General features: G+C 43.0%; 1 protein-coding gene across 6 annotated transcripts in view; it reads left to right on the forward strand.

The window, feature by feature from the left end:
• elavl4 (ELAV like neuron-specific RNA binding protein 4) overlaps nucleotides 1-16901 on the forward strand; it is a gene marked incomplete at both ends in the record, with an annotated part of 77610 nt that overhangs the window by 12089 nt on the left and 48620 nt on the right. For 3 of the 6 annotated variants that reach the window (XM_083969988.1, XM_083969989.1, XM_083969990.1), the window contains one exon: nucleotides 4078-4101. The exons of 2 other annotated variants lie outside the window; for them this stretch is intronic. In XM_083969988.1, the coding sequence (XP_083826114.1) occupies nucleotides 4078-4101 (24 nt within the window). Of the gene's footprint in view, nucleotides 1-4056; nucleotides 4102-16901 lie in introns of those variants that run through there. One more of the 6 variants, XM_083969991.1, reaches the window with a different exon arrangement.

Here is a 16901-nt window from a genome sequence, read left to right on the forward strand (position 1 = left end):
AAAGCAACCTCAAAACACTGTATTTTATGAAATAAGAAAATGATCTCCCTCCATTCTCACCACCGCAGCACCTTAAAGTTGACTAAATACAAAGACAAAAGACAAAAGACAAAAAAAATGAACAATGTGTGTGATTTGTGATTCAGGCACAGCCACTGACAAAACGGCCAATTCGTTACAGTTAGAAAATAAACAATAAACAATAAAAACATGACTCGGGGCAGAATATTAGAGGCAGGGAAATGGGGAATGATATTTTTTTTTCCTGAGTCCAACCCAAAGCCTTTATTCAACTCAAAAGGTCAGAGTAAGGGGATAAAAGTTGGACAGAAGTGAGCTTGTTGATTGCAAGATTGCAAGTGCCATCATATTCTATTCTGAAACAACAGCGAGCTTGTTCAGCCCATCTTCCCCTCTGTGTATGTGTGTGTGTATGTGTCTATTGCTCAGGCCTAATTGAAGGCGTAGTGATGATTCTCATTAGCATGTCAGGCATGTGGTTTTGCAAGGCTAGCTTGTTAGCTTTAGCTCACCAGGCAGGTGGAGAGGTCAGAGGTGAAGTGCAGCGACTAGACTTAGTTGGCTGCTCTCTTTTTGTCCTGTTTTTTTCTCTTTACCAACAGAATTGTTTTCAGTGTGTTCATTTTTCAGAGCTACTTGAGTATGTGGTTGAAATTCACAATTCATCTTTGTATGAATACACCGAATATATAAGTCTGGAGTACACATGTGATAAATGCTGCATAGTCTTTCACGATCTTTGTTCACAATGTGGGATTACCACATTATGTATACAGTACACACAGCAGGACCTTTAGTAAATTACATTAAAGCATCATGATAATCCACTATTTGGACCCTAGCAATTTAAACTGGGCCAGATTTGCAGTAGATCGTAGTGGACATTAGTTTGCTGTTGTGCTCAACTGTGTGAGGAGATGACAAAAAATATTCAAAATTTTTTACAGTGTTACTCAGCTCTTGGTTTATTATATTCTGATTGCTCATTTAGTCTATAAAATATCACATTATAGTGTTTTTTCTTTTCTTTTATTGATCTGCTACACAATTAATTTAATAATTGTTTCGCCTCATCAACAGTTTATCTAACTCCATGACACTGTTTTTCAAGATAAATTTGAGGATACAATCTGCAAAATTCCACAATAACCAGGAATTTCAACATTTTAAAAGAATTGTAAATTATAAACATTCTTTCATAGATTGTACTGAAATGCCAGTGGACAAATAAATTAAGTGTGATCATGCTTCAGGATGTATCTCAAGCTGGACAGAGAGAAGAAACCTCTCTGAGCCTAATGGACATCCACTAGTTACATTAGCTCTGCCAGGCCTCACACAGCTGAATACTAATTGAAACAAACCAGCATGAGTGAAAGAGCCGACTCTCTGGCTGCCTCTTATTGCTGTGCTGAACACAAAGGACGCAGTATTATCATGTGTTGGGGGAAAATTGGTGATGTTTTCATCTGTTGCCTGAAAGTAAATAAGATAATACCACCAGAGCTGTATCTAAAATGAGACGATGTGCTTACATCAACAGCATAAGGTGCTTGAATATGTTGTTGGGGAATTTGTCAGGAAGGGCATGCGTGCGTGTTTGTGTACATGAATATGCTTATGAGTGCTTATCAAGTAGGGTGTGGGCCATCATGCGGTTCAGTATGTGCGTTCACAGTGTATGAATGTGTGTAGATGTGTGAAGGTACAGCCAAGTACTGCTGCCTGCCAGGTAACTGTGTTAAAGGAAGCAAGAGCTCCCTCTTCTTGTCTTCCTGAGATAGAGGCCAGCTAGACAAAATCGACCTAAGGCAAGTTTGCTGCTGGGCTTGGACAATTTCCTTTTTGGGAATACCTATGCATTTTTAAGAATGCATGAACTGTGGTGAAGATTATAATTTGTCAGAATAAACAATAAACATAACGTACTCAGCCCTGCTATGAGTGGTGTACGACTCTAAAATGAGCAGCTGCTCTTTAAGCAGCACTACGTGCTTAATGACATAAGAAGAGACGCATAGGAAGGCATGGGTTACAGAGCACGAGCCTCCTCCGTGCGAGTTAAATCATGTTGATCTCGTGCATAATTATTCGCTGTAAACTGAGGGATAGTTGTGCGAATACACGAACATAAAGTCACCTTTAATGTTTTGCTGGTCTCTCCCGCTGCTCACGATGCTTCCCTGCTCCGTGGACCACACGAGCCTGCCTCCTCCACTCTCATCCGCGAGCGCACCGCCCCGTCCTCGCATCCACCAGCCAATGGGAGCGCGCGCGAGGTGGCTGGACATGCCATAAATGGCTTTTAGAGGGAAAACGACACCGGGGGTGTTTTGCGCTGAATCTTTTTCTTCTGAGTGGATTCCCGTTTCTCATCACTCGGTTGTTTTGTTTTAAGTTGTTTTTTCGTTTTTTTCTCAACCAAGCGCGAGCGCGTGTCCTCTCGCACGGGACAAGGCTGCAGGTTGTCGACACCCACGGGTCCGCTCTGTTTAGGTTTTTTCTTTTTTCTTCATTTTTGGCTCCGCTAGACTCACTCACTTCACGGTCCATTCATCCAGTGAAGCACGCCGCTTCTACTCTGTCCGCCTCGCCCTCCTCACTTCACCGGTTTTTCATACACTTTGTCCGCCGAGAGCACCGTCACCGTCCGTCACACCGACACGAGAATGGTCATGGTGAGTAGATATCACGGGGCATAAATTCTCTATCGCACTTGTTTGTTTCTTTATAGCACCTGCAGCGTGTCGCCATCCTAGCTTTATTTCAATGGAGCCGTATAGCGTAGGCTACTGCAGCAGGCAGACAGGTAGCGCGAGACTGTTTTCCTTCTTTTTCTCTTTCTTTTCTTTTGGCCAAGGGCTTATACATTGCCAACCGCTTTCTGATTATCACCTTTCCTTTATGACTTGCTATAGCTGATTTAAAAGGAATTGACTATCTTATACCGCAACCACGGCTACACCTGTATGACCAGGTGTGCTGATTGCTCATTAATTCTTTGTTTTTTAAATGATGTAGGCTACTACCAAACAAACAGACGCTGTTGTTAAGTTCTACTTGTGTGTATTTATTTTGGAAACGATGCATAGTCAGGCTTGGTTGGATAAACAGCCTATAGTTATAAAAAAAATCATCTATTCTAATCTACAATTCCTTTAAGACCTCAGTCATTACTCCGTAAAACAAAACTGTTGGATGGTCCCTGAAGTGTGCGTGTGTGCCTGTGTATAAGGCTAAGGGACAGGGAGCGAGGGAGAATGTCTGTATACACAGTCGTGTAAATGTACAGGGGATTTTAACTTGTACCCTGTAATAGCTAATTTATACACAGTGCTGCGCAGGCATCCTATTACCATAGTGCCTGAGGCTGCAATCACTCTCCAAGAGCTCTGCTCCGCGCTGCTCTGCCCGGCTCACTCAAGCACAGACCTCAGCAGCGATTGATTGCTTTGCTGGGACTCTGAAAGCCTTTTCTCTGCCAAACCAGGCTGAAGCTGGCGTGTGCCGACGAGGGCTCGGAGCCAGCCAGAGAGCGAAGGCGTTAACACCGAGGGAAGGGGAGGGTGAGGCCAAGGGCTGACAGGCAAGCCAGGAAGCCAATCACGGTGTCTGGAAGAGAGGCGGGGGGAGACGGGTGGGGGGGGTGCAGCGGGAGAGTGGGCGGGCTCTGACCTTCCAGCTGAGCAGGCGACTGGGCGGGTGGCTGTGGGAAGGAGGGAGGGAACAAGGAGTGGGGGGGGGGGGGGGGGGGGACTTGCTGCAGCCTAGCACTCTCATCCAGGCTCACCATTCTCCTCTCAGCATCTGTGGAAGAAGGCGATGCTTGCTCCTTACGGCTCTAGCACGCTGCTCCCTGCTCGCTGCTAAGACTCTGGCAGAAACAGGAAGAGAGGCAGAGTGAGAAGGAGAGGGAAATATAAAGAGACAGTGTCAGAGGAGACTGAGACAGGAAGAGAGTAAGAGAGAGAGTAGGGAAATTTTCTTTGCTGAGGCGTTGCTGTAGCTGTTGTGTGTGAGGAGAGAGCGCGTGAGACAACGGCCGGCATCTCCCAAATGGAGTGGAATGGGTTTAAGATGGTAAGGAAGAAGCTTACAGGCAGCCTGCCACTATACTACACTGCACATTGTTCACAATGGTTTGGATTTTGAGCAGCCTGCAGTGTCTATAGAGCAGGTTGTAGTTGTAGATGATGCACCTACTATCAGTATGTGTTGTGCTCTCCTAGCATGGGCGATGCAGTGATGCTGTTGAACTATTTGTTGTGCAGAATGTTAAGTTTCTTCTTACAGCAGCTGTGTACAGCAGGGGGTTAGTCTGGCGGGGTTTGTGGGCAGGATGAGAAATGAAGGGAGACAGATGGAGGGACGGAGCCAGATATCATGCTAATAGGAGAGGTGTGGAAGCAGGAGTAGAGGTAAAGAAAGATGGGGAGAGGAAGAGAGGGAGGGAAGGGTTAAATCGGGGAACAGCACCCATTTTATGTTCAAGCTAGGGCTGGAGGTGTCCCCCCCTTTTTTCCTGCCTTTGCACCACTCTGAAATATTTACCTGCGTATAGTACCGCAGTAGAGGTGGGATGCACGTTATTGATGCTGATAACACTGTAAGACGATAGGGGGGAACTGGACTTTTGTGGATTTGATATTCATGTATGCAAAGTAGTGCTTGTTAATTATGTGAGTAGACATGTTATCCGTCATGCTGCTTGTGCACACAGTGGGAGTGTGTGTTGTCCATGTGTTGTGCCAGAGCCGGAGAAAGATAGAGTAGGTGTGTTGGAGTTATGCGCATGCCTGGATTACAATTTATTGTGATGCTGTAGTGCATTCGCTTAAGTTTGAAGCCCATTGGTCTTATGTGTGAGTGTGTGACAATGTGTGCATGATTATGTTTGGCTGTGTGGATGTACGTGCCGACACGAGAGACATCACTATAAGCTATCTAATTATTTTGCTTTGCTCAGCTTCCTCAGACTCACTTCAAGTTTGCATCCATTTATCAATTCATCCATCACATCTAAGTGACACAGGGAGCAGCTAAAACTAGCAGCCATATTATTTCCCCGTCCTTTATATACAGTGAAACAGTTTTATTTCATTGCCTCTGCTGATACTGCGTCACTATTCCTTGACTACAGAGTCCATACCATTAGTTTGCATTGTCAGTGCGTCCATCTGTTTTCAAAATGGTTCTCTTACCATCCCCAAAGTGGACCGACTCACTTCCGTATTTGCACGAAGAACAGTGGGAGCATTATTCATTTGTCGGGAAGTAAATGTTTGATTGTTTTCGTGCTGGACTCGTTCCATTGGATGCAATCAAAATGCTAATTGAAATGAAGGCGACTCCCCTGTTTGGTGATGCGGCTAGTGGCGCTAGCTGGTACGCTGGTCACACTGGACAGTCTGGACTTGCAGCCCAGTGTAGCGTAGATTGGGGGGCCTAGCAGCAGCATGTGACTGACAATGTGAGAAGAAGGACATAAGAAAGAGTGTAATTTGTAATGTACATACGGATACAACTAGTATTATTATATGCAGAAGATGAAGGGAATAAAAAGGAACAGTGAGAGAGGGAGTGAAACAGTTGAATGTTCATCAGTATTGGAAGCATAAGATATGAGTGCACCATGAAGCCTCCTGATGGGAGCCAGTGGGGGACCAACACTAGACACAGGCCATTTTTTTTATGCGCACAGACACACACACACAAACATGCAGTGGCTCTATTACCCTCAGGCAGAACACCATGAGCTCCAAGGTTACACATCAATGCTAATAGGGTGTGGGGTGTGTGAGGAATTTATTACAGCTACAGCTACAGCACACTGAATGAATGTGTGCGTAGTAATTTAAATGTAACTGAAGATCAGAGAAACATAAGATAGGGAGAGGTGCTGCTGAGGTGATTGCAGTTCTGAGGAACGCTGAAGCTGAGACATCTGAACAGACATCATGTAAGAAATTATCGATGAGCTAAAGTTGGAGCAACAGGATGATGAAGAAAATATTGCCTTGTGTGGCAGCCTATGCTGTGGTTTATATCTCTGTGTTACCAGCTCTGTGCATTTGTGTCTGCGTGAGTGTGTATATGAGAGGCGCAACTGACGTGTGTCCAGATGCAGAGTGACATGGTTAACTAGAGCCTGATTAAACACCGAGCAAATGGATAGAGCGACAAATAGAGAGGAGAAGTGGTTCAGGCAGAGAAACAATTGCCTCTTAATCTTCTTTCCTGTGTTCCTGTGCTGAAACATTAACTCTAGGATTTACTGTAGATGGGTTTGCTGCATTATATATGTAGATAAACAGACCTTTAGTTGTTTTGCACAGTGCTTGCTGAACTATTGGACTGATCTTAGCATGACAGAGGAATTTCAGCTCAATGTATAGAAATGATATATTTCTGACTGTTTACGGATAGTAATATACTACACTCAGGGAGCAGTTATTAGAAACATCTAGCTATTCATTCTTATACAACACTCCTGATATTCTTGGAGAACTGTACTGCATTAAACAGACTGTGTTTTTTGTGTGTATTTGGGTAGACTAAATAATAGAAACACTTGTTGGTATAACACTTCACAGTCCAATAGCATTGTGAACTACATCCTCCAAAGCAACCATCAGGTTGAACCAACACCTCTCTGTAACAGTTCCAATTTGAACACTGTAACATTCATGAATGGTGAAATTATTGGTGTATCAGGCAACTGTCAACTGATTTATATATATATATATATATATATATATATATATAGAGAGAGAGAAGAAATGTACAATTCATCTTTTCCTCGTATTTCTAGCAAAGCCCCATCTTAGCTGCTGTGGAATAAATTGCTCAAACTACATAATTATTTCAACATTTGAGACCTCTTCTGAAAAACTAACAGCTCACAAACTGAGGCAGACCACCCAGACCAGTGCTCTGTTGAAATATCCATCACAGAGAGTTTTTACTTTCTTTGAGCTGTTCTCCCAGGCTCAGCACGCTTATATGCTTGTCGGAGGAGTTTTCAAAATGGTGTATGGCCAATTGGATAGTTTGCGATTGTTTTACTAAGCAGCAGGAGAAACATACATTTAGGTGGAAATGAATTATTTATGTTGTAGGTGTGTCTCGCTGGCTGAATGCTGTTTGTCAGTATGCAACGAACGTTTGGAATTGACTTTCATAAAATACACTTTGTAGAAGGACAAGATGTAAACAAAAGCAAAGTAGGGGGCCTTCAACCATCTCAACCTTTGTGTTAAGAGTGCAAAGTCATGGCTGCACTACTGCCTATTAACATTGTTGTTCTCCATAAGAGGAGATTACACTACAGTTCATTACATCCACAGTAATCAGCTACAGAAAGCTGAGCGCCAAACAGTGACATTTTGTGTGTGTGTGTGTTTATGTCCATGTATAATAGCTTAGTAGTAGCTCAGTATGCATATAGTTCTATGATACACACTTCACTCAGTGTATGTGCACATGGGTGAAGTGTGTATCGCACTGGTTGTGTCTCCTCTGTAGCTTTTAAATGCTCCAGTCAGGCGTGTACAAAAAGATAAGAGCTGACACACATAGACACTAGTCAGTCAGTTTAGAGTGAGGAACTACACAGAGGTGTTGGTGATGATATGAAGCAGAGATGTGAGTCTAAGAGCATTTAGTTGGATTACATCTGTTTGGGAGGATCTCTTCCTCCACTTGTACCAAGGACCACAACTAGAAAACTCATACAAGCGTGTAGAGAGGCCTTTTCCTCACTTTCTTTTTTTTCCCTCTTGTTTTGCTTGGAGGCGTTATTGAACTTGTAAAGTGAACCCAGAAAAACAGAAATTTTCCTTGAGGGGTGTGAGGTCCTCACTTGATAATAACATGGTAAAGTCTGACCCAACATCACATTAAAAATTGTTTCTCAAATCAATTTGTCTAGTAAAATATGTGCTGCAGCTGCAAAAGTAAAACACACTTGAGAAAAATAATAATTGTTCTCATGCAAAATATGCACCTGCAGAATTTCATGATACTAATATAATAAATGTCTATTTATAAATGAGACAAGGTGGTCCACTGATGGTCAAAAATAAAGCTGCTATTACAAAGTAAAAATTTGATTTGTGTGTGACATGACACTGCTAAGATATGACAAAATAATTTATTTTCACTTTTGCCATTTTTTTTGCCATATTTTGTTTGTTTGAGCACATTACAGTATGTCTATCAGTATTTTGGTGGTACAGTGCTTGTATAAATATCACAAAATATTTTATTGTCTTTAAATGTCTTTTCCACTCCTTTAAACAAAAGCTGGATGGAAGCAGTTAATGAGCCAAAAGCCTGTTTGAATAAGAAGCTGCTGTAACAATCTCTGTCCCAATTAGCACGCTTTGGTTTTTAAATATTCCTTTTGTGTGAAGCCTAAACACACATGAAGACTCACAAAACGGTCACGTTGAAAATTTAATAGGCTTCCACAGCGATTTCCTTCATTTATTTAAAATGTTTTTTTTTCCTCCTCTCTTTTTAAAAAGCTAGAAATCTGAGAGGCATGGCAAGGCATTCTGCTGTGAGGGGAGCAGCATTCACAAATACTAGACCTAATTCCTTTGGCAGCAGCTCAAACTGCTACAGACAGACACATAATCAGCTGGGGAGTTTTAGCGCCTCAGCCCACTAGCAAACACAGGACCGAGCCCTTGTTGTGCATCGCTGCTTTTCAGAATAAATATCCCGATGGAAAATACAGTGGGAGGAAAGAGGTATTCATGTGTATATAGCTCTTTGTTCAGTCAAAGATACAGACGGAGAGAGGAACACTGGCTTTCTTAGCTACTTTACTGCTCATTCTTTCTCTCTCTGTCGTCTTCTCCCTCTCTGTCTCTCTCTCTCTCCCTCTCTCTTCTCTCCCTCCCTTCCCTTTCCTCTCTCTTTCTCTCATCCTCCACTGTACCCCGTGTGTTTTGGTATTCATACAGATGTTTGGATTGAGTGGCAGTTTCTCCTGAGACTGTGCACAAGCGGTGGACTCGTCTCATCTGCATTTTGCATCCCAGGAAAAAAAAAAAGGAGAACAGAAAGCAGCGGAAAGCATCGGCAGGCAGACAGGCTGTGTGTGTATGGGTGTGTGCACACGTTGCCTGTTGTTTGGCTTCGGCAGCTTAAGTGGCCCCAGTGCTGTTGCTGTGTGATGTTTAAAGGACGTTTCAAGGTCATGCTTTCGACAGGCCTCACCGCCTCTGACATATTAAACATTTATATATTGCTGTAACCAGATAAATTATAGATTGAACATGCAACTGAACATGCTACAAAATGGCACCATTGTGCTTGGTAATAGACACTTTAGGGCCTATAATACAGCCTCCCTCACGTCATCCTTTAGCCTGCCTTACCTCGTCAATAGCAACACTAACCAAGGCGAAAAAGGCTGATCTTGCTTTGTGCCATATACTGTACAGGCTTCGGGAGTAGCAGATTACACGTAAGGGCGTTGCATAATTAGGATACCAAAAAAAGGCATCTGTAATCTGTTACAGTACAGAAAAAAATGTAATCAGATCACCAGTATATTTGATAATAATGAGGATTATCAAGACATATGCACAGTGCGCACAAATTTCAACAGTTTACGGCACAACACTACAACAAACTAACACGTGAAACCACCAACCACGTAGCCTCGATCTGTGTGTTGAGCGATCCCAATTTCCATACACTCCTTCTACGGAGCCCAGAGCAGCTGGAGACTTGCGATCAAAGATCACAGCAGCACTACCAGCTGACGTGATGACAGCCGTGTATAAAGTGAGATTAAAAATGTAAACAATAGATCACTTTGCCTTTCTGATGTTGATTTGTTGTTCAACATTACTACTCTTTTTTAGGGCTGCGCCCAAATAGTCGACCAAGCATTGGTTGACCAAAAACTCATTAGTCGACCAAAATTTCATTGGTCGATTGCTCGTAGAAAAAATATATATTTTGAGCCGTGTGTTGTAAAAATTAAGTCAAAATCAATATGACTGAACAGTATATGAAAGGCTATAGGACTTTTAATTTGAAGGGCCAGGTACAGGAAGTCGTGACACTCACTCGCTGTCAGTTTTTTTTTTTTTTTTTGGTCAAAAGGGACTTTTTCCAATGTTTTTATAGACGTTTCTGGTGTGGAGACTCCGATGTGCAAGTGCTTCCGTGAGCCCCGTCCCCGTCCCAAAGCACTCACCGGCGGTCAGTCTCCCAGTAGTGTCACGGATTAGTTGGCTAATTGACGACTATTGGTCGACCAAGAAAGTCTTTGGTCGGGGGCAGCCCTACTCTTTTTACTTACTGTGTATTCTTGTGGAACAGATGTTGCGTATCATAAAATATTGTGGTTTTCCACTATTATTTTTTCGCCCTCCATGAGGTACTGTTAGCTTCAGGACCCTCAGACTGACTGGTGACTTGTGGTTTTTTGCCGGCGGGTGTGACTAATGTTGACAAAGTGATGATTTTACAATTAGGAATTGGTCCATTGTGTTATATTTTGAAATTTACTTTAATTTTGTGATACTTTGAGTAAGTTAGTGATTACATTTTGTAACAGGTAACTTGTAATTGTACTGGATTTCATTTTTAAAGTGACCCTCCCAACCCTGGCCATATCCCAAGACACTAGAAAATGTCACAGCAGCAGAAGAGGGGATATGGATGGTCCATGTGCAAATCAGTTGTGGTCAATGACTTCTGAAGAGTGGGACCGCTGCACATAAATATCATAATGCCAAAGTTGACTATCAAAATGTCTATTTCCTCATGAATTATTGTAGCACTAGCTACACGCAGTGATACGAAATACTTGTCATGTTTTTGGAGACACTGGAATAAGTGCCTGTACTGTATGTGTTTTAAAACCAAGATGGTGTTTTTTATCTTGTATTGTCTGTGTCTTTGTATTGTCTTCTCTCAGTCTAACAGTCTGTTTAATGCAGTACAGTTCTCTTCTGGACCCGAGTCTGTAATAAAGATTATCTATTAGAGAGAATATAGGGAAGAAGGTAGATACCTGACTATTTCCTGTTACAGTGTGGTTTGACTTTTTTGTAGCACGCATAAGACCAGCGACAGCCAACAAGCTAAGACTCAGGGACAGTTAAATGGCCATAGTTTGAGATAGTAATTCCGATAATAGATATGTTTGTCACAACAGGTATATGGCTTCACACTATCAGCGCATATTCCCTTCCAAAGGACAGGGAAGCTGTTCTCCCCGCACATTGTATAACTAGGTGGTAATAGAAGGAACTTGATATCCAGTGCTTATCAAGACTGATTAACGTCAGCGGTGGGGTTGAACAGCACCTGTCAAGTCAGGAAAAAGGGGAAAAAATGGAAACAGTAGAAAGATAGATGTGCGCTATCTCGTAGACGCACAGCTCTTCTGCACATGCTCTCACACCAACATGCCGTTACAGAAATTTCAATGGCAATCAGCCACCGTCTATATGTTGCCTCCCTGGCACATGCTACAGTATATGAGCAGAGATAGTCTCCTGTGGGCATTTTCAATTACTCTGCATGGTATGGCAGTAGGGGGGATGGATGTGGAGAGGGGGGGGTTAATCTGCTCGTTTGAATGCACGCCACACTTAATGGTTTAGCTGGTGTGCCACGGGGCTCGTCTGTTAGCTGCGATGGTATACATTTAGGGTTTTGTGTCTCGCTCTCCTCTCCTCGTGCTGCAGTAGGAGCCATTTCTGATGGCTCCTACTGCAGCACTCTCACATCAAGTTACACCCAGATTAGATTTTCACAGAAGATTGGCTAACTATACATTTTAAAGTCAAACTCCAGATTGATTGGGTAATAGCTAATATAAAGCACCTGTATAGCATTTTGGAGGTGAGTGAAGAAGTTTAACCACTGGGATGACAGATGATTAAAAAGATGGATCACAAGCACAAAGGGATCTGGATTACATGACGATTAATGTAGCAAATTATTCAACTGACACCTGGCTTACAAGTATAGCTTGGACCAGAGAGGATACCTGTTGTATGAGAGAAAGAAATTAAATAATTTGATGTTTCATCATGTCATTCTGGCTCAGCAAAGCAGAGAGGTTGTCAAGAGATTTCCTAGAGGATAGATAGAAAGTTTCAGCTTGTGTCTCTATCAGCGATGTAGCAGCGTCTTCTACATCTACATGTAGTTTCGAGTTATTCATTGCCTCCATCAAACTGTTTACTCATTAAGACAGATGACGGACGGCTGTCCTTTTCCCTTGCAGCTATTTGATTATATGAGCTCCGGTTCAGAGCTGAATCAATAACCAGATTAGCTAGGCACACACATAGACACACACACACATATGCACACACCAACATACACTCAGACACACCCTCACACAGTACCCAAGGCTGTGGAATGAATTCATGAGTACAACGGTCGGTTGGTGTCTATATGATTTAGCTCTGTGGCTTTGCTGCAAGGCTGACACACAGAAACACACACACACGCACAGGGCACACACGCAGGCAGGCTGTGTCTGAGATGCAGCTGATGGGGGAAACAGTGATTAGATTAGGAAGAGCTCTGCCTCTGCTCAGCAGCCGGGCCAGTGTTCCTCTCTGTCCCTTGTTCTCTGTGTTAGTGCTGTGCTGTAGGTTTTGTTCTTATCGTACACCTCCAGGCTGTTTATGGCTTTTTAAATACCTGCTCAACAAAGCCAATATTACCACTTCCAGCTTCAAACCAGTTTTAATCAGAGATCCTACTGTGCATTACACTGAAAATTGAGTTCAATCAGTAGAGTTTACAAGTTTCTTATCCTGCTGCTTTCCTCTTTTGGGAGGGTTTCCATAGCCAGTTAATTTGTTCTTCAAGGACTTTTTTATACACAGCAATTATGACTGTGGGCTTGAGCAAGTGAGAAATACAGGATTGTTTATAGTGGGTTGCAATGGCACCGCACTGGCAAATACATTGCAGGTGTGCCCAGTAACTGTGTAGAGTTGGATAGTTCAGTTGAGTGAATCTGTGTGAATTTGTGCATGTTTGCATATGTTTGCTTATATATGTGCTAGTGTATTTTAGTGTATGTTACTAAAGATAGGAGCCAGCATCACTAAAATGGCTGGTTGCCTGCACAGGTGCATGGTTGCATTCACCTGCCAGCTACTTGTGGAGGAGGTGTCCTCGCTCATGACACACGGTGCTGACTCAGATGGATCAGCCTGCCTGCTCTCCTTGCCTCACTGTCTGTTTCCGCGTCCTCTATCCTCTGTCCCAGCCCAGCTAAAAGCTACTTTAGTTCGACACGGAAATGAGCCCTGCAAAGAAACACAAGCTATTCCCTGAACTGTAGTGCAGTTTTTTTTTGTTTTTTTTGTCATCAGAGTGCTCTAGACTTTGTTGCAGTGTCACTTACATTTATTCAGAGAACAGTCACAGTGGGTAAATGTATCCAGGTTAGATCTTAACAAAGTTGTGGCAAACATGGTATTCATGTTATGATAAAAGGAAGACAGAGAGAAAAAAAGCCCCTGTTGGGAAGGATCAACCTTTTCTGTCATGTTACAGTAAATGACAGGCATGATGTAGGCCTACTGTAGGCTGACAGTGTTCTTGCTTCCTCTGCTTTGTCTTTACCCCTTAACTCTTATTCTCAACATGACTTTCATGCTTAGCTACCACAAAACATGGCTAATACTTCCTGAATAGGCCCTACGTGTTAGATAGATATCAACGCTGCTAAAACCTTTAAGCACACTAATGACATTTAATTAAGGATGGGATCCCATGTAGGGGATGAGACGATGATTTAGCCTCTTTAATCCACCAAAATGTCCTCGCTGAGGGCCTCGACAGTGATCGCTCCCATCCATAACACCCAGGGATTACAGCAGGACAGACAGCGATGCACAGCAGAGACATCTTGCTGATTTGACTGAGCTGGAAGCCGAGGTGCTGGCCGCAGCAGCTAGAGCTCGAACAAAGGCTGGCAAGCTGTTGATGGGAATTTGATGCTGTTCAAGAGAAGACTGCTGTTGGGATGATGGCACTGCATTGACTTGCAGCCGAGGACTGGATAGAAAAATAGGGGTTAGGGGCATTAAGCGAGGGACTGTTCCTGGCACAGGAGCGAAACTAGGGGAACTGTGATGAGGACCTGAGAGGCCAGGCCAGGGCTGGGGCTGAGGGACAGGGACTTAGGGCTGACAGGCAAGGCCAGGCCTTCATTTCCAAGGCCCAGTCCCTGTGCCCCAGGCTTCAGCCAAACAGCTAGGCAGGTGTCCAGCTGATGTCACACCCCCACAAGGAGGAACTGCAGAGCACCAGTCACTAGAGCTGCACAAATTGAAGTGTCATCTCCAGAGTCAAGATGCTCACCAATTTTCTGCATGCGTTGGTGCAGAGTTGGGATTCAGCCAGTGGACAAATGGCTCCAGTTCCGCCTACAGTTTGGCTAAGCAAAGGAGACTGTGGTGTGTGAGTCTGTCTGTGTGTACTTTGTCTGTGTGTGAGAGAGAAAGTGACTACTGTATGTACAGTATGTGTAGAGCACTGCAGGTCTTCACTGTCATTGTCCTTGAATGATGCAGCAATGCTGCATTAAGCAGGTTTACAAAAAAGTTTACAGATAAAACAAAACAAACAATTAAGCCAAATTTGAATAGAGTAGAACAAGTCTCATCACTTCAATTAGAAACATTTCAAAACCTTGCTCAGCCCTCAGAAACAACAAACAATACATCAGTGATTTAATATTTGATAATAACAACAGACTCACCCTACAATTGTTGGAAGTATAAATCCTGATATTATTATATAGATCTTGTCTGACATACCCTTCGGCAGTTGGCCATATCCTGTCATCTCCTGACCTCTGACACCACACAAGTGTATGCCGATTAGCCATGGCCTGCGAAGAAGTGTGTGGGAAAGCAACATCGATCTCACTGAAACATTACAACAGCAAAAGAAGAGATGAGGGGAAAAAAAAGTCAAGCCAAAGTTAAATGAAAAATTGCTTACATATACGTCTTGCACGGTCTGGAACATTTATTATTCCGAGTAACGCAGAGAGAAAAGAGGTGGAGGAGGATAGAAGAAGAGAAGAATCCATTTGGTAAAGTAGATGCAGATCGATGAGACTGGAGGCAGGCAGACCAGAGTGCAACAGAGGAGGGGGGTGTGTGTATGTGTGTGTGTGTTGGTGAGTATCTGTGATGTGTCTGTGAATGTGTGTGCTTGCGTGCATGAGGCGTCCCAGATTACTTTCCCTGATTGATCCGGCCCAGCATCCGTCTGACCTGCAGGACATTTCAGAGCTCGGAAGATGCTGGTGGAGGTGGAGAGATGGTGAGAGAGAGTCGGCCAGGAATAAAGAGAGAGGAAAGAGAAAAATAAAAATCAATAGCGCAGAGAGTATTACAGAGAACTTGACTGGCCGAGAAGCTGAGATAGTAAAGTCATATTAATCTCTGTGTGTCTCAGTCAGTTTGATAGGAACTACAATTCAGTATCACTATAGGGGACTGAGCAGGAGTTTTAGTCTGAGTTTGATAGTTTCTGGTGTGGCTACTTTGTGGTAACAAGAAGGGGACATACTGTATGGCATAAACTGTCAGTATTTTTAAAGTATCTTCGGATGAAAATAAATTGGATGTGAAAATGTTTTTGGTCAAATTATTTAGTGTGATTATGGTAAATTATTTTAATCAAGTCAAATCACTTCAAGAAAAAAAAAAAACAAGACACAGGACACATAAGGAAACCACAAATAAAATCAGAAGCAAGATGGTGAGGTGAAGTCTAATAAGTCAGATGGTTGCATGCTGGCTCCATTTTGTAGCTGCCAAGCAGTGTGTCTATCAGTGGAGAGATCCTGCAGCATACTGTCTACTCCACAGTCTCTTCAGCCTCCATCTATCCTGGCCAAGTCAGGGTAAATTGATTGTCTAAGCTCTGTCAGAGAAGGGGTGGTGGGTATCCTGCATGAGGACAGCAATATAAAGCGGTGGTTTGATGGTGTAAAAGTTGCAGAGGAGTGACTAAGGTGAAAAGGACAGGAAAGGAAGACAGAACCTCATTGGTCATCTGAATTTCAGCTCGCACTGTGAGCGACATGTGCTGTGAAGACAGGGATTTGTGCACAGTATGGAAGAATGCCTCCTAAAATGCAATCATGTACAGTAAATCTAAAAGAAAGCCATCTGTGCCTTTGGTATTTTCAGCTGGTGGAGGAAAACAAATGTACACTCCCTTTCCTTGCTGTAGGCGGATAAGGCTAGTCCTACAGTATTTGACTGCAGTACCCAGACACTACTGGCCCGGAGCTCAAGGAGACAGGAAGCACTTTTGTGGCATCAAATATTAATGGCGTTATAGAGTGTATTGATTATATAATAAGTTTTCCCAGCATCTGAGCACCAACTGAAATGTATTCCCTGAATAATTGAAAATGTATCCATGAGCAGTTTTTCATCTCAATGGTTGGTGAATGTAATTGCATTGCACCCTTATTCCAGTGTTATTTGAGATTTGATCAGGAGACGCACATGTGTGTGTTCATGTGATAAACGCAAGGACAGCGAGAATATGAAGAAAGATGAAAATGTGTGTGCATGCGTGCCTGTGTGTGTGTGTTGCGCCTGAGACTGTTTGTTTTATCGAATGGTTGAGCATTGAATATTGAGCACTGAGTAGTGTTTTGAAAATGGGATGCAGAAGCTTAAACGCACTCCTAAGAAATGTAATATTCCTTTTTGCCGACATTTGCACTATACGTTAGCTGCTGAAATGAAGAATCATATACATCTGCTTGCTGCTTCTTGCATTTCTGTCACCACATTTGCTACAATAACACTGCCCTGTCTGCTTGCTGCGGCACACCATCCACT

This window comes from Trachurus trachurus (genome assembly GCF_905171665.1).
Source record: "Trachurus trachurus genome assembly, chromosome: 4".
NCBI classification, from domain to species: Eukaryota; Metazoa; Chordata; class Actinopteri; order Carangiformes; family Carangidae; genus Trachurus; species Trachurus trachurus.